Raw genomic sequence first — 22,329 nt, 5'->3', positions numbered from 1 at the left:
TTATGTAGTGGAGAGTGCAGTTTTATAATAGGATATACCCTCGAGTGACCCAGAGCCTTTTATGCTTGATAAAAGTTTTCCAATGTGGATTGATGGTTACTTTGCCAATTTAGGTCACTGTGTCAGTTTCATAAAAGGAGCTACAGGCCAGGAGGACACAGAAAATGACCGAGGTGGCCATATTCTGTACACCTGGTCCAGATCTTGACCCTAAACCTTCCACCTGGTCCAGATCTTGACCCTAAACCTTCCACCTGGTCCAGATCTTGACCCTAAACCTGGACATCTCAAAACAATTTCAGAGCCTTGGTTGCAGTTAACATAACCACAGTTACCTTTGTAATGTCAGAGTGTGAGTGCAGTTGTCTTACTTAGAAGATACAAAAACACAGGCAACTTCTGGACCGACTGAAATTTATTCATAAAATAAAAACAATACAAAAATAATACATCAAATGTCAGGATCAAACAGCAAAAACTACATGAACAATTTATGAGGAAATGAAAGTCTCCAAAGTTGAATCTTCACTTGCAGTATCTGTCGGCTTTCATTTTGCTTCTCCTGTAGATGAGAAAAACTGCATTAATTTTTAAGTTTGAAGATAAAATTATATATAAATATAACTCAAGTTAGAGCACCATATGGTAAGAGTTTCTTCAATTTAATGGGTAGTCTGTTGAATGTGGCTGTAAAAAGTAGTCAACCCCTAACTTGCTGCACATTTTCCTGCACCACAAAATTACTTTGAACATGGGCATCCCAGGGTTCAGGGAAGGAATCAGTGCTAAAGTGCTGCATTCTGGAGGAAATTTAAGAAGCAAATCAACAACTACATAATTAAAAACAACAACAACAACACAGAAATACATATCCACTATGCCATTTCAGTCACAGCGGCCCACAAAGTTTTATATGTTCATCAATATTTTTTGCAGTGAAAGAGTACAGTAGTCTACTGTCACCTGTAGGTAAAATAGCAATACTGCAGTTTGCACTCTCTGAATGCAGTGGTGTTTGGTGGCCTTATTAATATTTTTTTCCCCACCCACATTCCACGAAGATCAGAGGAAGAGAAAGGGCCAGAGCAGCTCTTCGCAAAACTGGGGTGGGAAAAAGTTGTTTGGTAGGTTGAACATGCTATTTTAATTATGTAGGTGTGAGAAAGCCCCACTCAGACACTCTTATGTCCCTCTGCTGTTGCCGTAGTTGCAGCAGGTAGATGCATGAGCAGTGTGTGCTCGTTAAGCTAGCAGAGCGAGTGGACAATATTCTTAGAGCTGGCAGCTGCAACAGGAGTGTGTGGACTGTAAACCTTCTCTCTCTTCCTTTCCTGTGGTACTGTGCGTGATTGAAGTGAGTAACCCTTCTTGTTAATAGTTTGTGAGTTGGAGGAAATGCTATGCAGCATATAATAATAATAATAATATATATTGAGCTAAACGCTAATTTTTTCACTTAAATAGCTTGTTGCTTTGTTTTTCTACTCTCACTTTGGCTGCAGTTGTTATCATTGCATGATAGCCTACATATTGATGTTTCTTGTACAGTTAACTTATAATATGTAACATGTACACCCCCTTTGTTATCAGTATTGTGTAAACTCACCTGTAACAGACCTATGGTGTATTTTAGTGATTATTATTTTTCATGTAAATGAAGACAGCAGGGTGAATTTGTTTATTTGTTTATTCTAGGACCACACTTACCACTTACCAATATAACCACTGTTAACCTGCCTACGTTGCTTGGACATCAGTAAAGAGGCCATATCGTACATCTGTGTCCTTGTGCTTCTCTTACCGGAACACCTCCATATCATTTCACCTTACTCAGTAGAACCTCTGAGAAGTTCACACTTCGTTATATGGTCCTTCGAGCCGGATGAGTAAACCCGAAGATATGGAACCAGATGATACAGAGGAGCCTCAACCATCTGTACGTCCTCGTAACCCCAGGGACAGACATCCTCCACACTACTTGGCTGATTATGAAGTTGACATTTCATCCAGTCAAATCCCGCACTCAGCTCAGTCCCAGCTCCTACATTCCCAGAAAAGCTCCAAATCAGCAACTAGTTCCAGGAGTGGTTCATCTAGATCTCACAAATCTAGAACATCATCAAGACACTCTGCATCACAAAGTCTCTCAAGCGTGCACTCAGCTATACTGGAAGAAAGTATAAAACGTTTGGAGCTTGAGCAGCTACAACGTAAGCTGATAGAGGAGGAGCAGTTAGATACAGAATGTGAACGGCTTGACAGTCAAGCTAGAGAAGCACAGCGGGTACAGGAAGAAGCTCAGCGGGCACGTGAGGCCCTAACTAAGCAGTTAGACCGCCGACGGCAACTTCAGAAGGTGGAACATGAGCTAGAGGTAGCTAAGCTTGTTACTTCACTCGTAAAGGAGCAAAGTCTGACTGGTGGGTCCAAACCGGCCTCAGGAGATGCTACTCCCCAGCCAGCGACAATTGCTCCGCCTCCCAACCTGCTTCCTGTAACCACTTCTCTGCAGCCTATGACTGGAGTTACTGTGCCACCATCAGTTTCTCCAATTCCCCCCCCGCATGTCAACGCCAACCCTACAACTGCATCAGCCCAACCTAAAGCATTGGTCCCAGTGCTTGATTCAGGACTGTCAAGCACCTTACTACCCCCCGCTAAAACTACATCACTGCCATACACAGCGCCAACAGCTGTGATTCCTCAGTTGGTAACAGCGGATCTGATATCCCCACAAGCTACTACTGCCGTCTCTCTCAACCCTCCAGCAATGGCTCAGTCACTGACAGTAGCATCCACTAACCTGCAGTCAGTAGCTCCAACCCTGCTAACTGGCAGTATACTCCCTCCAGGTGATACACACCCATCAGTGGCTTCGCATCCTTCACAGGTTTCAGCCTACCAGCCATATCCTAACCTAGGGGCACCACTATACTCATCTATGGCACCCTTATATAGCCTAACTCCAGCAACGAGCCACTATGCCTCATCTATTGGTCCTCAAGTTCCTACAAGCTCCATTTTACCCCAGCCGCTATTTACTTCGAGACCTTTTCATGGCCATACTCAGCAACCAGTGTATACTATGGCTGCATCACACAGCGTTCCAGCACCCACAGGACATCATCAGCCAGCAGCTGCACCACCCAGTATGGAGCTACTCGTCGCCTCGTCCTATGGGATTCCTAAACCAACACTGCCTTGTTTTGAAAGTGGTCGCGAGAGTGATTTTGCCCTCCTTAAGATTGGTCTGGACAATCTGCTGAGTCACCATACTCACCTTTCAGAGCAATACAAATACCAAGTGCTTCTTGGACACTTGAAGCTCCCCAGTGCCTTACAGTTGGCTAAAGCCTTCATGCATGACCCAAACCCTTACACTACTTCCTTGCAAGCCCTGCAGGAGAAGTATGGTCAACCTCGCCAGCTGGTGCAGTGTGAGCTTGGTGCCATCCTCAACTCACCGCCTCTCAAATTTGGTGACGCTGAAGCATTTGACACCTTTGCCCTAGCGGTGCACTCTCTAGTGGGTATGCTCAGAACCCTGGAGGGCTATCATGGCTACGAGCTCCGCTGTGGATCCCATGTAGACCGGTTGCTTAGCAAGATGCCACCTGCCTACAGAGATGGATTCGTTGAGTACTGTCTGCAACGTGGTATCCTTAGAAGCGGCACTGATCAGACCTACACCTTGCCGGACTTGGCAGAATGGCTACACATGAAATCTCAGGCTAAACGCATATCTAGCCGTGCAGCTACACTCTACCAGGGTGAAATACCACAACCTGTCAGGAAGGATAAACACCCACAAATGAAAACAAAGGAAAGGACTTCAACCTTCCTCTACAACACTAGTGAAAACACTCGACCCCCAGAGTACACTAGCCCGCCAAAGCCCAACAACAAATCGAAAGCCTTTTGTCCATTCTGCAATAAAACAGATCACTTCTTGAACTCATGTGCAGAATTCAAGAAACTGTCAACTCAACAGGTGTTGAAGTGGATCCAGGAAGGGCAGCGTTGTTGGAGATGTGGGCGGACCCATAAGCAAGACGCATGCACCCTTAAGCGTCCCTGCAAGGTATGCAAGGAGCAACACCTCACCATACTACACGACACTGCTCAGCAGAACCAGAAAAGTGTCCTTATGGTCAGTGCTCCTGCTACAAAGGTGTACCTAGACAGGCCAAACCGCTCAACTAAGGTGATGCTCAAGGTGGTGAAAGTGTGCCTCCACAATGGTGACAGAACACTCGAGACGTATGCGGTACTTGATGATGGCTCAGAGAGGAGTATCATTCTACCTCAAGCCGTCAAACACCTGAACCTTCGTCAGAAACCTGAGGTTCTTAGCCTCCGAACTGTGCACCAAGATGTTGTGTCGCTGCAAGGAGCCTCTGTTAACCTGGAAGTGTCAGCTCTGAACAGGCCAGCAAAGAGATACCGAATTGACGCAGCGTTTACTGCAGAGAACTTAGGTCTTACCGATCACACCTACCCAGTGGCGTCTCTTCAGCAACAGTATGACCATCTCCGCAGACTACCCATACCAGAGGTTCACCATGCACAGCCACTTCTATTGATAGGTTCTGATGTGCCACACCTCATCATTCCGGTTCAGCCAGTGTGCACCGGCCCACCAGGGAGTCCTGTTGCCGTACTCACCCGACTTGGTTGGGCTCTTCAAGGCCCCACAAGTGATGCTAATGCCTTGCCATCAGAATATCGATGCATGAACCTCTCAGCAGTCTCTCCTACTGCAGAACTGCTACAGCACGTCGAGCGCCTGTGGCAACTGGATACTCTTCCCAACATCAATAGTAAACTAGCCACACGCTCCAAAGAAGACCAGTACGCAGTTGCACTCCTTGAGAAGTCAACAATCCGGGTTGATGTTGATGGCATACAAAGATATGCAACTCCCCTGCTTTGCAAACCAGATGCAGTACCGCTGCATGCCCCAAAGGAGTCAGTATTGCCTAGCCTCCGGAACACAGAGAGGAAACTCGCCAAAGATCCACAGCGTGCCGAGCGGTACTGCAATGAGATGAAAAAGCTAGAACAGGCTGGCTATGTAGCCCCAGTGATGTCTCCAGATGCAAACCAATCTACTGAGTCCTGGTATATAACCCACCACATGGTAACTCACAACAATAAGGACAGGATTGTTTTCAACTGCTCTTTCCGGTACAACAATCAATCACTTAATGAACTCCTTCTTCCTGGACCGACCCTTGGGCCATCTCTCCTCGGCGTTTTGCTTCGGTTTCGCCAGCATGCGGTCGCAGTGAGCGGTGACATAAAAGGCATGTTCCATCAGATTCGCCTTCTGCCAGCTGACAGACCCATGCTACGCTTTCTCTGGAGGAATATGCAGAGGAGTGAGGAGCCCACTGAGTATGAATGGCAGGTGTTGCCTTTTGGTACTACCTGTAGCCCCTGCTGTGCTGTCTTTGCGCTACAGCATCATGTCCAAGAGAGTCGAGAAACCAACCCTCAGTTGGTGGAGTCTGTGGAGCGGTCGTTTTATGTCGACAACTGCCTCCAGAGCACGCCTTCCCCAGAAGAGGCCAGGAACCTGATAGATGGACTACGAGATCTACTTTCCAAAGGAGGCTTTGACCTTCGCCAATGGGCCTCTAATGTTCCTGCAGTCCTTGAACACCTGCCACCTGAGGCCAGATCCACCAACAGCGAACTGTGGTTCTCCCAACCTGATGTGGACCTCCAGGAGCTTACCTTAGGTCTACGCTGGAACTGCTTGAAGGACACTCTTGGCTATCGACAACGTCAGCTGGAGAGCTATGAACCAACAATGCGGGCTGTATACAAGATACTGGCTTGCCAGTTTGACCCTCTGGGACTCCTGATCCCATTTACAACCAGAGCCAAAATACTGGTTCAAGACCTCTGGAAGGAAAACATTGGCTGGGATGATGTTATCCATCCACCTGAACTACTGGAGCAGTGGCACTCATGGGAAAACGAGTTACAGCACATCCAGCAGGTGGAGTTTCCAAGGTGCTATGTCCCTGAAGAACCTGACCCTGTGAACACAACCTTTGACCTCCACATATTCTGCGACTCCTCAGAGCGTGCATATGGATCTGTGGCTTACCTACGGATGGAGGACAAGAACAACAAAGTGTCCATCTCCTTTGTTCTTGCACGCTCTCGGGTAGCCCCAAAGAAGAGACTGTCAATGCCACGTCTTGAACTTAGCGCTGCCCTTACAGGTGCGCAGTTGGCCAGCACCCTCAAAGCAGAGCTTACCTTGCCTATCCAAAGGGTCACATTGTGGTCGGACTCCACAACTGTTTTACACTGGATTAGGTCCGAATCATGCCGCTACAAGATCTTTGTCGGTACCAGGGTGGCTGAGATTCAGAACCTTACTGATGTGGACAGCTGGAGATATGTAGATAGCAAGCAAAATCCAGCAGATGACTTAACCAGAGGTATGGCAGCAAGGGAGTTGACATTCACTTCCCGCTGGTACCAGGGTCCTGACTTCCTTCGTCAACCAGAAGGGCAATGGCCAGTAATGCCTGCAGTAACCTCAGAACCTGATGACCCAGAGCTGAGGAAATCAGTCTTCTGTGGACAGGTAATCAGCCAAAGCCCGAATCCGGAGCTCCCGGATATCAGCAAGTTCACAACTTGGAAGGAGCTTTTACGGGCAACATCTGAGTCCCTTCATGGGGCGGCCTCTCAGTCAGCCAGCACAGCGATGGATGCTGCAGACTTCATAATAGCTGAGAACCTACTGCTGAAACGCGCCCAGTTCCAGTCATTCCCTGGAGAACTAAGAGCCCTACAGGCCAATAAACAGTTACCTGCAGATAGTCGCCTAGCTTCCTTAGCACCAGAATATGACGAAAACACAGGACTCATCCGAGTCGGAGGAAGGTTGCGTAGGGCAGAGCTACTTGACATTGATGCAATACATCCAATTGTTCTGGATCCGCACCATGCACTCACCAAACTTCTCATCCAGGATTATGACGCAACATTACTTCATCCTGGTCCAGAGAGAGTCCTGGCAGAAATACGTCAGCGTTACTGGATACTCCGAGGCAGAGAGGCCATCAAGAAGCATCAGCATACCTGCTTGGACTGCCAGCGGTGGCGAGCCAACCCAAGTGCCCCAAAAATGGCCGACTTACCTGCCGCACGCCTGCGCCTCTACCAACCACCCTTTTACTCTACTGGGGTGGATTGTTTTGGTCCATTCAGCGTGAAGATTGGTCGCCGAAACGAAAAACGTTGGGGTATTGTGTATAAGTGCCTCACCACCCAAAGCGTTCACCTGGACCTCCTAGAAAGCCTAGATACAGATGCCTTCCTGATGTCACTGAGGCGGTTCGTGGCTCGACGAGGGAAGCCATTTGAGATTCTCTGTGACAATGGCACCAATTTCACAGGAGGTAACCGTGAACTTCATCAAGCCTTCGAATCTATGAGCGACCAGCTGAAGAAAGATTTGGCTGAGCAACAGATCTCATTCCACTACAGTCCTCCCAGTGCACCACATTTTGGTGGGGCCTGGGAAAGGGAGGTAAAGTCCGTGAAGACTGCACTCAGAGTTATACTGAGGGACCAGAGTGTCACAGAGACGGTTCTTCGCACTGTGCTCACAGAAGTGGAGGGAATTTTAAATTCCAAACCTTTAGGTTATCTTTCTTCAGACGTGTCAGACTTGGAACCAGTAACCCCAAATGTTCTACTGATGGGCCGTAAAGACTCTTCTCTTCCACAAGCTATATACGACTCATCCAACCTTTTAGGTAAACGCAGATGGAAACACAGCCAAATTTTGGCTGACCAGTTCTGGACTAGTTTCATTCGCCACTACCTCCCAGGTCTCCAGGAGAGACAGAAGTGGAGAAAGGATGGGAAAGAACTCAAGGTAGACCAAGTAGTACTCATTGTTGATCCGCAGCTTCCGAGAGCTCTCTGGCCTGTTGGCAGAATCACCCAAGTGTATCCTGGAGCTGATGGATGCATAAGGACCGCTTCTGTCAAGGTCAAGGACAAGACCTATGTTCGTCCGGTGGTTCGCCTCGTTTCACTCCCCCAGTTCTGTGATGACGAGAAGGACTCCAGCTGAAAAGACTTTCTCCCTGCTTCAAATGTCTAGGTAGACATTTGGGGGCGGCTGTGTGAGAAAGCCCCACTCAGACACTCTTATGTCCCTCTGCTGTTGCTGTAGTTGCAGCAGGTAGATGCATGAGCAGTGTGTGCTCGTTAAGCTAGCAGAGCGAGTGGACAATATTCTTAGAGCTGGCAGCTGCAACAGGAGTGTGTGGACTGTAAACCTTCTCTCTCTTCCTTTCCTGTGGTACTGTGCGTGATTGAAGTGAGTAACCCTTCTTGTTAATAGTTTGTGAGTTGGAGGAAATGCTATGCAGCATATAATAATAATAATAATATATATTGAGCTAAACGCTAATTTTTTCACTTAAATAGCTTGTTGCTTTGTTTTTCTACTCTCACTTTGGCTGCAGTTGTTATCATTGCATGATAGCCTACATATTGATGTTTCTTGTACAGTTAACTTATAATATGTAACATGTACACCCCCTTTGTTATCAGTATTGTGTAAACTCACCTGTAACAGACCTATGGTGTATTTTAGTGATTATTATTTTTCATGTAAATGAAGACAGCAGGGTGAATTTGTTTATTTGTTTATTCTAGGACCACACTTACCACTTACCAATATAACCACTGTTAACCTGCCTACGTTGCTTGGACATCAGTAAAGAGGCCATATCGTACATCTGTGTCCTTGTGCTTCTCTTACCGGAACACCTCCATATCATTTCACCTTACTCAGTAGAACCTCTGAGAAGTTCACACTTCGTTATAGTAGGTATTTACAGTGTTTCCCATACATAGGCTCATCTGCGGCCCACCATCACAAATTCACCACAGAATAAACAATTGATCAATATTCAAACATTTATCTAACTGAGAAAAGTTAAAACTGTACAACTTGCACCAAACCTGAAAGTCTTATTAGCAGCCTTTGTTAACAGCTTGACACCTTTTAATCAAAGTTGTGTAAAACCTATGCAACACTCTGAAAATAGCCTCGCACCCTCTGTGTAAGAGCACCCCGACAGTCTGATAATGCGCCTCACAATCTCACTGAAATGTAGTAGAAGAAACTGATGTCAAGTAATACAGCAACAAGAACAGAAGTGGAATAATTGTAAAGGGAAACTGCTGTTTAAAATAATACTGCAGCTGAAAGATTTTCAACAGAAATGTGATATAAACCATTTTTGTGCCTGAGGCAATTTTGCTCAAATTAAACAAAGAGGATGAATCCTTGTATTCTGAATTTCCATTGAGTGAACAGAATATGTGACATAGAGCCAATTAAAAATCCAGGATGCATTTTTGACAGTCAAATTCTAGTGAGCACATTTTCATACCTGTCCAGTAAAGCCTCATGAAACTTCCCACCCATTCTGGCTTTCTTCAGGTCGGAGCTGTCCTCCTCATTAACTCTGAGCCGCCGGTCTTGGAAACTCTGGAACTTCTTCCTGTAAGTCACACAACTTTATTAGGCTACACAAACAAAACAACTGCCCCCTATCTTTAAACTTTTACGATCTAATTCATTTTTCGAACACTGGCACTGTGGCTGTCAGGTACTAAATATTGTCAGAAGACAGAAATACTTTAGATAATGTACCCAACACAAGTGAACACAACAGAGAAGTAAAATTTCCGGTCAAGGCTGGATATTTAACCTCCTGTCTATGGGTGTCAATGGAAATTTCCTGATTGAAATTGATCATCCACTTTATCAAACATAATGTCAGACTGGTTTTATAAATGCACCCAATAAAACTGCCAGAAAAGGAGGCAAGCTGCACTGATGAACTGCGAGGACTGAATCATGTTATGAAACAGACTGTTCAGCTTTATGAATATAGTCCAACACAAATAAGCCTGGAAAAGCTGAACATATTAACAATTATTTCACGGTAAACAATCTTAACAGTAGAAATAAATACCAAGCACAATGGTTCTATGGACAAACAAGGTGCCTTATCAGACACATTTCCTACATTCAGGTTCACTAATGCAGGGTAATCTGCCAGTGGTTTATGCTTCCCAAGCAGCACTCAATTCTGAAACACATTTGAGATGCTAAGCACTACATCAAGACACCAGCTCAAGGGCAGCTGTTATCATCACGTCAACATGATGAGTCCATTTCCCCAGCGTTCTTCTAAAAACGAATAATGGAGTGGAAGCAAAAAACCAAGGCATGCCAAGCAGAAAACAGCTCCAGACATATTGCCTGGGACCTAATAGGCCACAGACAGGCCATAAAACACTCAGTGTAGGAAACTTAAATGTGGAATTGCCTGCTTTCCCATCTCACCCCCCAAGCAGAACATCAATTGCATCTTTAAGGCAATGGATTGATGAGGCAGCGGCTACAAGGCGCAGTCTCACATCCAGGAAAGTGATTTAGTTGTCAAAATCTTGCTGTGCAGACCAAAGGACTGTTAGGGCAATGGGAAGGAAATCTCTGTCTGAAAAGGTCAGCCACTAACCAGTGTCTCCCCTCCTTTCAGAATAAAATGCTTCAGCATGCATGTCAGGGTATTTCAGAGGAGGTCACAAAGTATGCTGGCTGCGGTGTCAGACTGAATAGTGAGAAAAGTAATGGCACAGAAACATTTTTTATGTTATCGTCATGATCTTTGGATAATTCATTTTTCTATTTGTCAATAATGAGCACTTTGAAAGCTTGAAGCAAGACGCCCAAGACAATCTGTGATTTCTTCTGAAGAGACAAACACATTTCTCTACTGACAATGAATAATAAATAATCTTTTCAGAAACCTGTACTTAAAATGACCAAAAATGGATATGGGTCAGGTACATTTTAAGGTGCAGAGAGAGAGAGATGTCATTTTTAATTTAAGGCAATTTGGGCATAAAAATTCAAACAAACCTTCTGATAAATTCACCATTTACCAATTGCCAATTGTTCAACCCATTCAGTGCTGAGGGTGAGCACTGCAAGTCACCCTCTGCACTGAATGGGTTAAGAGAGATCATAATGCTTCATCACTCCTCATCCTCGTGTTGGTGGGTTGGGTAAAAAATGATGAGACCCCGGGTGCTGACGGTGCTTTCACAAGATCAATGTGCTTTTTTCCCTTCCGTATGACTAGTGACGGCTGCCTCGCTCATGTTAGAGATGTCAAATGATTTCTCACACAGAGTGCAGCATGTTCTTTTCTCCCTGTTTTAGGGTCCTTCACATACCACTTTTTATACTGTGGATGGGTATGCCATTTCTAAGAAAACTTGCATTCTCCCATCTTGTGGCCTTAGATGGGATGGTGCAGCAAGTGCCACCTTTCATTTGCACACAGGCATATGGACAGGGTGTCTGGCCCACTCACTGGAAAACATACTCAGCTGTCAACTCCAAATGTGAACAAAATCAAAATGCACTGCTTGTATGACTAATTTATCATTGCAATTTCTGAACCGCGCTTTTTAGAAAACTGTAAAGACAAGCAACTCAAATATATTCTATACGCTCTCCTCTTTTTACACACGTGTCCACACCTGGAAAATGACATTCCGTACATTTTCCATACTTTTCATGACAGTGTGGGAACCCTGTGCCACTGAAGTTTAGACTGATGAGATACTCTTATCTCAAAAATAAGGTAACTGAGACAGCTATAAACAGAATTTCAGTGACCTGCTTCATGCTGATATTTGTCTTGGGGTCTCAAGTCCCACACTCATTCATGTCAAAGATGCTGAATTAGACCAGATTAGACTCCCGCTTAATATTTTGTACACTGTTCTATCAACATCTTTCACACAGTGTAATTATGTTGTTGTGTCTTTGCATATGAACAATAGTCAGCACATTATGAGGACAAGGCTGCATAGTACAGCAAATACAGCTTGACACAGAGAAGCTAGGCTCTGTTCCAGCGTTGCAAATGTGTGAAATACTGTCTATTTCAGAGGCTGGGAGCTACTAATTGTTGGAAACCAAGAATCACAATAATCAGTTCACAGGAAACAGCATATTGACCAGGTAAGTAGGCTAAATCAATTTACAAGAGTAGCCACTTGGCCACAGCAGTCTAAATTGGGAGTATGTGGACTCTGCAGCACACAGATCATCACTTGTGGAAAGATCTTAAGCTACACATGGAAATCTGCTTTAATAGTCTATGGAATCATATCATAAGATAAACTTCACTGATAAACTTTATTGATCCCCACTGGGGAAATTCACGTTACAGCAGCTCACAATAAATAGAGAAGAATTGAAGGAAAAGATTAAGTGATAAAAGATGTACTTCACACATAATTCGGCTCAATTTTAGTCACTGTTCTAAAGTCATGTGCTACCCAACTTGTAACCATAGCAACATTACAAAGCACAGCTGTCAAAGCTTACTTGTTATCACCTGCGGCAAGCACAGCCGAGTTACCGACTTGATAAACTGATGACCGGGAGGGAAAACACACCGGTGGAATCTTTTACACTGTCTTCTCCTCTTTCCTTTATGTTGTTGGCAAATGACCATGGCATTAGTGGGATAGTCTCTGCTTCACATTGGCTGGTTCTCTGCCTCCACATTGTGCCTTAAAACCATTTAACACACACCTACTTGTTGATTATCCCTTACATTTGTTCCTTTCACATCATACAAATATGCAAGTATGACCAAATATGACCTTACAATTGTCATATCTGGTGGCAAATCATATCCACAATATAGAGAGAGAATAATACAACATGGCGTTCTTGTAGTTGTCTCTGGACTACTATAGTGCAACCAGACTCTTGTGTAACAAGCAAGCGCTATAGTCATAAGGTAAGCGGTTTACATAAAAGAAGTTACTCACACATAATTGATCTCACAGGTCTTCACATTGCCCCTGTCCTCATCTGCAATGTCATCTTTCCGCTTGACCTCTCTTTCTGCACACGATCGGATCTGCTCATCACCCAGAGAAAAACAAAAGCGAGAGAGACAGCAAGAGAGAAAAAGTTCTGCATTAAATATCAATAACTTGAACCCCCCGAAGTGAGGTCAGAACTGTTTTGTTTTTTTGCTCCGTCTCAGAAGTCAGGTCCCCACAGAGATCGCATGCCTAAAATGAAAGGATTAAGATGCAACCTTGCGGATGAACATAATTTACACATCACCTTCACCATCTCGCCGTCCCCTGCTGTCTTGCTCTTGGCCTCAATGTCCCCACTGTCACTGTAGGAGATGAAACAGCTATTTGCTGCCAGGAGAGCCATTTTGCCCTGAAGCAGTACAGAAAGAAAGGAAAAGAGGAGAAGGTAGATTAGATGCAATCGTGGTGGGATTAGTTGTTCAGACGGCTACTAAAGGTTGCCTGATATATGATGAGAAAGTCTCTCAAGGTTGTGTTGGGAATTTTATGTCTGTAGGTTCAACAAAGCATCAAGGTAAGTGGTGTGTTGCTGTGATAAGGCAGATACATTCTGCATAATCAATTAGCTGTGCCTGACTACAGTAAAGTGTTATCCCTCATGGACTAAATTGCTTTCAGCCAAGCCAGTGAAGGGTAGGGGAGAACAAGATAAAATTAGGCACTTTTTGCATACTGTGTTCCTACGTCAAATGCGCATTTAATTAAAACAATAATTGCTATGAATAATTAAAAGTTGTTGGGCAACTCAAAGCATTTTCCATAGCTAAACAGATTTAGACCAATTAAAAAAAGAAAGGTTTGTCTTCAGATATGGAACTCTAATTTTGTGCTGATGGCTGCAGACTACTGTCGACACCCAGACTGTCACTCTGTCTATTCAAGTCTACTTTTTCTTTAAACTACTTCAGTCCATGCTCCATCAACACGTCTGCCCTCTGCAGATGAGGCTGAAATGGAATTCTAGCGGGCTGAACACATTTGGTGAAGTACTGAGCGTTTAAAAATTCAATACAGAATTCATTTCAAAACAGTATTTTAGTAGTAGGTTTAGGGTGGAAGGTTCAGTCTCCTAAAAAATTACTACCGAACTAGGGCTGAGCAATATGGACAAAAATCAAATATCACTATAGCTCAATGCCTTTATTGATATTGTGATGGTACCAATGCTTTCATAAGGTACTTACATACAATTAATTTTTGATAAACGATTATTACTAATCTGGATATGATGACCAAGAAGGTAGAGACAAATGATGGAACTGTATAATAAACTGTATAATAAAAATCTATCTATCATGTCACACTATCAATAATATCAATATACTAACTGGCTGTGTGCTGAGCTGCTGCCAGTTACAGCTGAACTGCACATGCACCAAGATTTGGCAAGGAAGCTGTTGACAGATGAAACTCACATCCTGGAAAACTGGTTCCCACTGTTCCCTGGAGCCGATGGCATCAGAGCGGCCCACCACCAAACCGTCAGAGTTGATGCCCAAGTACTTCCCATATCCAGACTTCAGGGCTATCCTGGAAAAATAAATAAATAAATCCATACATACGTAGAAGCAGAGTACATTCAGACCAAAACACTAGCAACGTTCTTCTCTGTGTCTCATAAAGAAACATTTCAGAAAAAGTTACTGCCACACAGTGCAAATTTAATCTTCAACAGATATTTGTTGCCGCCTCCCCTCTCCACCCGGCCACCCATCTTTACAGGCAGGAAAGGCTTCTAAAATAACATTTAGACAGCATGAAATTAAGACGTTGAAACCAGCACTTCAGAATATTTTGGAATGGCCATTGCTTCTAGCTCCTCGAGGACTGATAGTAAAACACTGTTGTACATTCATGCAAAACACAAATGATCACTTCATATAAAATACAGGCCTGATACTGTTAAATATTTGAGGTCTTGTAAATATTGCAGAAAGGGGTTATTAAATCTGTTGGGGAAGGAAGCTCTGGATGCAAATACAACCTGCCCTAGGTTAGTTTTCCTGTATTCTCACCTTGAGTCTGAGAGCTTGATGGCAGTGAACTGCTCCGGTGGGTCTGGCCCTTCATCGTCTGAAATAGGGCAAACGCAGTGTTGTCATTTTTAGACATTTTAATGTTGTTGATATGAACTAATTTGTTTTATTATGTACAATTTGGAAGAACGGCAAAATTGGGCTAAAAGATCCTAGTAAAGGGACACAAATTAGATATTTTAGTCAGATTTGGCTGCACAGGCAAATGAGTCACAGGTTTGTTCCTCATCTCTTTTTCACTGTTGTCAAATTTGTTTTTAATGTAGGGCCCAACTAACTTTGATTAAAACTTAACTATCATTTCAAGTGAAATGGAGCAGCGGGGTATCAGCGGGGTACCAGCAAAGTGAGAATCTTCTATGATGCAAGACCTTGCACCTTTAACTATATTCTGGTCACTGATCTTTCAGTCACAGAAAAAGGTTTTTGCTACACAAAAGGACTACCTTATTATTTAATGTATTACAGTATAACGATGATGTGTCATTATGAATTAAGAAAATGTGCATAATTTTCTCTCACAGCAAGTTTATCCTTGAGACATGGCTTCATGTTTTACTTATATATTCTTGTAATTAATAATTCATACCCCTGGGCTGTGCAGTGCTGTGCTGATATGAGTTCACTCCACCGGCATAGCTGTGGCATTTAAAATAATAAGATGTGGAAGTAACGGCTGTGTGCCATCTCAATGCTTCATTCTAAAGTAACGTCTCCCAACTTTCTCATATTTTCATAAAACGGTGCCCAGTCAATGACTGTGCCCTGATCTTTTCAATAAAGCAAGGGCTTTGCAGTACTTCTAATGCATCTACTGCAGTCATCTTGAAAAGGAAAAGTACACTCTTCCAGACATTAATGAGGATGGCATTAATAAAGCAGAAGTGAATGTAAAATAAAATTATTTTTCAAAAGGCTGATTATCTGTGGAATATGTCAGACTGTGGCCCCCTGAATTTAACGGGAGAACATTAGCGTGCCCCTTCTGACCCACCAGGTGAATGTGGAAAAAAAATCTTTTTCTTTTTTAAGGGGCTGTTTCATCCACAGTGTGGTGCCTGTATAGAGACTCTCATACAGAGAAGAAAATCTCTAATCTCTCTTTCTATAATGCAAGCTCTCGTCCTCTTTCATCTCCTAGAAATGAGCTCATGTGCATGCAGAGGATGAGGGCCCACCGAGGGAATTGGGATGTTTCAATCTCCTAGCCATTTTCACTGGTTCTCATAAAACGTGGGCTGAATGAATTGTAAGCAGTGTGTCTTTCTTGAGTCGACTGTTTCAGTGAGCATCACTCCCTCACTATTGCCTGAAGGCAGAACTGAGTCAAAACTCTGAGTTAGCCCTGAATTTCCCCCCCAAACTCAACCCCTATTCAGCCTTTTCAGTCTGGTGTCTGGATTTACGGTGCTTTGTGGACTGAAGGCATAACAAAGATGCTGAAAGGCCAACCCACCCATGTCTGAAGTCTATAGCGAGTGCAACCCCAAAATGTTCAAGTGTGTGCAAGTGCAGCCTTACGTTGAGAGATGGAGAACTCACCACCTCAACTTCAAATGCAGAGGAGCAGTAGATATGATAGAAAATGCAAGGCAACATGGCATATACAATACAGCTCACAATCTGGCATGCTGCCACTTTTGCATTTTACTCCGGCTCTGCATTTTCTCCTAGGTAAATAAATACTCCTACTCTCTCCTACAATCGCCTTATCCTGGGATGGCCTCTCTCACAAAAAAAGAGGAAAAAAATCAGAAGCATCAGAAAAATTTTCTGGTTTCCCTCGCACCTGTATGCCCACTTAAGAAAAAGTTACATATAATCTCGAAACATCTGTTCTTGTGTAACAGACAATACTTCCTTTGTGTGTTTATGTATAGTTAAAACCATATGTCTGGCTATTTGTTTGTGGGGATCCTTGTCGACTTAAGATGCATTATTAAAATAATTAAACAGAGTGGCACTTACTATGTAGTACATAAAATATCTAAGTGAGAGCTCTGCTGACCAGTCTCTAGCGGGGGTTCTGGTGTCACTGGTAGGTACCAGAGTACAAAGATAGGAATGTCATCATCCACACAAACACCCAGTGCAGGAAAACCTCATGAACTTAACAGGGCAATCTTACTCTGTATAAGGTATGTGGAACAGAACTGTCATATCATGATAATTCTTCAGATAAAACCTGTTTTTGTTACATTTGGTCACAGCTGGGAAGGTCAGAAAGATATAAGAAAAAATGGAATTTAAAACGTTTTTATGACCTTAGATTTTTTTTTTTAAATTTTATTGTGACTAGTCTTGGGATGCCTGTGTCCTTTTTTCACACCTTTCACATTTTTTCAGTGCAGGTTAAAATTAACTTGAAGTGGAAAGATATAACACTGGGAAATGAGAATAGCAAGATACACAGGTGGCATTGTGCTGCACCATCTGACCGCCCTGACAGCCCTCCTGCAATGCAATCCTGGGGGAAACATTGGTACATTCTTTCATGTAGCACAGAAAGAACATATTTCAGACTTGAAGTACGCTTTTATGTTAACTCAGTTAGCCCCGGCTTTAATATGCAAATCTTCTACAGTGCTGGTGTGATAACGGTGATCAAATAGAACTCTGAAGCCACAGTAGAACGGCATGAAGAACACGATTTCCTCAAAATGAATCTGTAAAATTCTGCATTTACTCCACTATGTCTCCTTACCTTTGTGAGGTGCACCAAGTGTGAAGAGCCCGGTATCGAGGGCATGGATGTAAGAGTTGTTCTGCATCTCTATAGCAACGGTTCCAGTGATTTCCCCAAAGCTATGGACAGCCCACCAACCACCTGGCGAGCAGAGAGGCCCATGATAAAGGTGCAGTGATACATAACATACCTCTCAAGTCCTATCTGTGGTGCAAATCCTCTACAACAGTATGATACAGAATGTGGTTAAGATCGTTTTAAGCACCAGTCTAGGACTTATTTTTTGAGTAAACTAATTATGGATGTAAATATATTTTGGAGTTCAGGATTAGTAATGGACAATAATCTCTGACTACCTTTCACTGAGGTACATTTTGCTCATAATATGAACGATACAAATGAAGCCAAACTCTTTACTGTTAAAAATGAGCAGGGACATGAAACAGTTGTATGTGCCAGTTCATAGTACTAAAAAACTGAAGTTGGGCAAGATGTGCTGTTGCAGAAATGGCAAAAACAAGTCAGAACAATTTCACTGGCATTTAATTTTTGTTAGAGTGCTCCTGGTGCTTTAGAGTGCTAAAAAATAGTTTCACTGGTTTCATGTTTATTCCTGTACAAACATCAGCTAAATTCAGCCTCCACTGAGGCTAAATTAATGGAAATCAATGAGGCAACTGCAACATTTTGCTAGAAATTGCTGACTTCAGGCAACTTGACCAGGAATTATAAAATAGCCTCATTGACCTATTGACTATCATTCATTTATTGTAAGTGGTAGTACAATTTGTGAGGTAATTGCATGAGAACCAAACTGTGCTTTCTATTTTCATGTAATTATCTGACAACTGAGAGCAAATGTGATATTTCTACAGAACATTCACACCACAAGCTTGCCAGTTGTTTGAATTTTACAGTGTTTGCTGCATCTTGCATGTTGTGTTGTCTGGCCATTTTTTTTTCTTGTCTTATAAATATGAATTGTTTCTTCTGTGATAACCCAAACAGGATATATACAAACCAATTCTCCCTACAGGAACAACAAAGTCACTAAACTGTCAAGCTAAACTGCGTCATTGCAAACATCCACTGTCACGTTTACACATCTGGGCAGTGTATGTGTGCTGTTTGATCGCAGATGGATTTAAATTAATCCGGATGAGAAACCGCAAACACAAAATGACAGCTGCTTTCTCAGTTGTCAGTTTCCACATGGATCTAGTTGAGAATTTACCTCTGATGAATAAAATTATACAAATGTTTTGCTCATAACCATTATTTACCTCAAGATTGTTTGCTAGGTAAACATGATTTTTTTCAGCAATGCTTTGCTTGGAATTCCTACACACTTCCAGCTGGGAGCTGCTGGTTCAGTCAGTGTTGTGCTGTTGGCTACTGAGTCAGTGCTCTAGTTGTGCATTTGGGAGTTCAAGAGCACTTCAAAAGCACATGTTGAGCGAGGTGAAAGTGTTTATTCATCACTTTCTCAGCCAGCTAAAGGCTCTCAGACCCTTACAGCTTAATAAATCAGGTAAACAAAAGATATTAAAATAAATATATTCAAAGTCAAAAATATCTTGCCACACACCAACAAAACTCTTGACTCACTTGGTAAATAAACCATTTATTTCAACATCCTTTGCAGGTAGAAAATAATTTTTGAATATCCTGCACTTGACCGGCACTGTAAGAAATTAAGTGTACGTGCAGAAGACATCTATTTTTGTAAAAACAAATACTTAAAACATTCAAAACCAGGTAAATGCACATACCAATAACATCAGGTTTTTCTTCCACGTCTTCTATTTTCCTCTTCTTATCTTTATGCTTCTTCTTTTTCCTGTCAATAAATAAATAAATAAATTAAAAAAAAATATATATATATATATACACACACACACACACACACACACACACACACATATATATATATATATGTACACACACACACACACAAATATATATATATATATATATATATATATATATACATATATATATATATACATATATATATATATATATATATATATATATATGAACAAATTACAAATTAGACAAAATATATCTCTCACTTTTAAGCAGCTAGGCTAAATTTTCTCTGGCAAAGATGGGCCTATGTAAAACACAGAGAAAGAGAACAATTTTACTTACATCACATAAAGTAGGTGTAAGGCTATCAAAAAACACTGTCAGTGAAGGGAAAAGTAAAGCCTGTACACCTTGCTCCAAGTCACACATTTTATTAATGCCAACGCTTCGATCCAAACTGCATCTTCGTCAGGTAAAAACTGAATTCAGTTTTTTAAACCATTTCACAGCCTCTAGGAACACCTTTGTTTCCCTTATGGGGTTGGGCATCAAGCATTGCTGCAGATTATGTACCTGTTCCTGCTTGGCTGGAAACAAATTACTGATAAGCTCCAAGAGAAACCGTAGCACTATCAATTCTTTACTCTCTGATTAATTTTAATTTATTCAATCACTTCTCTAGCACTTCCATTCTAGCCCTGCATGGTTATGATTTCAAGCCAGAACTTTACTATCTGCTTCTGTCTGCTCACATTCTGCTGATTTCAGTCACATGGTGATGGTGAATATATTAAAACACTAAGGGGTGGTTTCCCGGACAGGATTTAATTAAGACAGGACTAGGCCTTAATCCGGAGGAGCTAATCATGTCTGAAAAGTGACTATTCGAAACACATCTTGACTTCAGATTAGTTACTTCTGGACTGTGGAGTCCTTGATTAAATTTACTGTGACAATCCACCAGATCCACGTTTTTCTTGGTTTGGGCATCACCTTTGCTGTTAAGTAGTCATTGCATTGGTGTTTTGCACTCAGTGTAGGTGCAAGCTCTGCGCAATAGTACAGACTCATTGGGGACGTAAGGACTAACAGTTATCTTTGACCTGGAAACCAGATCATTTTTAATCAATTTAGATCGGTTTATAACTATTCCAATCCATGACCCAGAAAGTGGATTACAGCTAGGCCAGTTTAAGGGCATTTTAGTCTGCAACTAGGCTTAATCCCTGTCTCGGAAACCAGCCCCTTGTGTAGGACAGCTTTACTTCAGCTGATGGAAATACAGCTTAAAATGGATCAAACTGATGCAATTTATGTAAGGAAAAGCTATTGCATGCAAGGGGGCAATAACAAGCTCAAGAAAGGCAGCTCCTTTTGGTACTGATGATGATAATCACGAGAAAATTACATGGTGATACTAGCGATTATTTGTGAGACTGAAAGTGACAATTTCAAAACAGCAGCTCTCTAAGCTTGGAGTGAAATGAATCTGTTGTCCTGTACTTATATGACTATCAAACAGACCTAGCTGTGTGTAAAACCTAGTTGTGTTTATTAATACTGCTCCACTCCACCTCAACCTCAATTATCTCCTCTCTCTCCAGCTGGAAATACCTTGATACCTGTTTAGTACAATACCTAGTGATGTGTGGAGAGGCATTACACAGAATCGCTACCTTGCAGTCACACTCCACCACATCAGTGGAAGAGAGAATTGATAAGGGTATCGATAAGTATCAGTGCTGATAAGCAGAATCAATAATGGTACCAGTAATTATAATCTGTAGAGTGAAAGATTTACTGCAGTGTTATGCATAGAGGGGAAGTCTGCAGAGCCCACTCACCACATTATGTACTTGGAAACTTCAAGACTGGATTTTTTGGGGTGATTAGTACCTATACATATAACTGGTTTACCATAATGAAACGTGGCAATGCAAACACACGTTTAGTTGGCACTTTAGCTAAAACATATGCAACAACACAGAAAGCTGAGGCACCATGAATCACCTCGGGCACTACTATATAATGGAGCACATTGAAAATAATAAGATTCCTGCTGTTTCCATAGTGTTTACTTATGGCGCTATGAATGTGATATTAACTGGTAATTTTCTTGGTTTTGTGCTACAACCACTTGGACAATATGTGGTGTTTTGCAATACTATGTCACTAAAAATATAGAACATCTCATAAGAACCGGATAGCTTTTCCTTTCGTGTATTTTCATGCCCTCTTGTCTACGTTAGGGGTTACCGCTTTGGTGTAATAACTAATAAAAACAAAAGACTCTTGAGTAGTCGTTGGATATGTAATTCATTTTCCAGGATGCTCATGCCAACCTGTACAGAAAGTAGATAGTTATTACATTGTTTAGCTGTAATGGGTGCAGTTCTTCGTCATGCTCCTACCAGTGTCATTTGTAAAGTACAGTTTTTAGGATGGAAAATGCAGCTGCAGTTACGTCGAGGTTGTACGTACGTGCGAAAGCTAACCTAGCGTTAGCATTTAGCCGACATCCACAAGTCTCTGCCTGAGCACAGCGACCACTGCTACTGAACCAGACGCGACTTACCCTTTGCTCATGCCCTTCAGAACCAGTTTGGTCGATTTTACGTGGGAATATTCAGCCATTGCTTTACAAATTTATCAGAGGTGGGTTAGCACTTGTTAGCCCAAACAGTGATAGTTTTCCGGATAAGCAGCACGTACGGCAGCCGCTGAGGGACAAACAATGTCAGTCCACACCTGGCAAACAACTTTCTGCAGCTTTGAGTGAGATGAGGTGAGCGTGTAACTTTCTTCTTTGGCAACTCT

At 42.5% G+C, this 22,329-nt stretch overlaps 1 protein-coding gene across 1 annotated transcript; it reads right to left on the bottom strand.

The window, feature by feature from the left end:
• Positions 1-397: 397 nt before the first annotated feature.
• Positions 398-22,247, bottom strand: frg1 (FSHD region gene 1). The gene is made up of 9 exons (XM_030061812.1): positions 22,088-22,247; positions 19,473-19,540; positions 17,719-17,841; positions 14,994-15,051; positions 14,394-14,508; positions 13,223-13,327; positions 12,919-13,010; positions 9,444-9,554; positions 398-562 (listed from the first exon to the last, which is right to left on the bottom strand). Exons 1-9 carry the CDS (start codon positions 22,144-22,146, stop codon positions 526-528), a joined length of 768 nt encoding a protein of 255 aa, XP_029917672.1. The 5' UTR covers positions 22,147-22,247; the 3' UTR covers positions 398-525.
• Positions 22,248-22,329: the final 82 nt, after the last annotated feature.

The sequence above is a fragment of the Myripristis murdjan genome, chromosome 1 (genome assembly GCF_902150065.1).
Source record: "Myripristis murdjan chromosome 1, fMyrMur1.1, whole genome shotgun sequence".
Classification (NCBI taxonomy): domain Eukaryota; kingdom Metazoa; phylum Chordata; class Actinopteri; order Holocentriformes; family Holocentridae; genus Myripristis; species Myripristis murdjan.
This window is presented reverse-complemented; position numbering and strand designations above follow the sequence as displayed.

Excerpts from the sequence above, each read along its gene's own strand:
- frg1 (XM_030061812.1), bottom strand. The coding sequence starts at position 22,146 with ATGGCTGAATATTCCCACGTAAAATCGACCAAACTGGTTCTGAAGGGC. Across the intron at positions 13,011-13,222 it reads GGGACGGCGAGATGGTGAAG|ATCCGATCGTGTGCAGAAAG; the intron begins GTGATGTGTAAA and ends GGTGATGAGCAG. Across the intron at positions 563-9,443 it reads CATGAGGCTTTACTGGACAG|GAGAAGCAAAATGAAAGCCG; the intron begins GTATGAAAATGT and ends TCTCATCTACAG.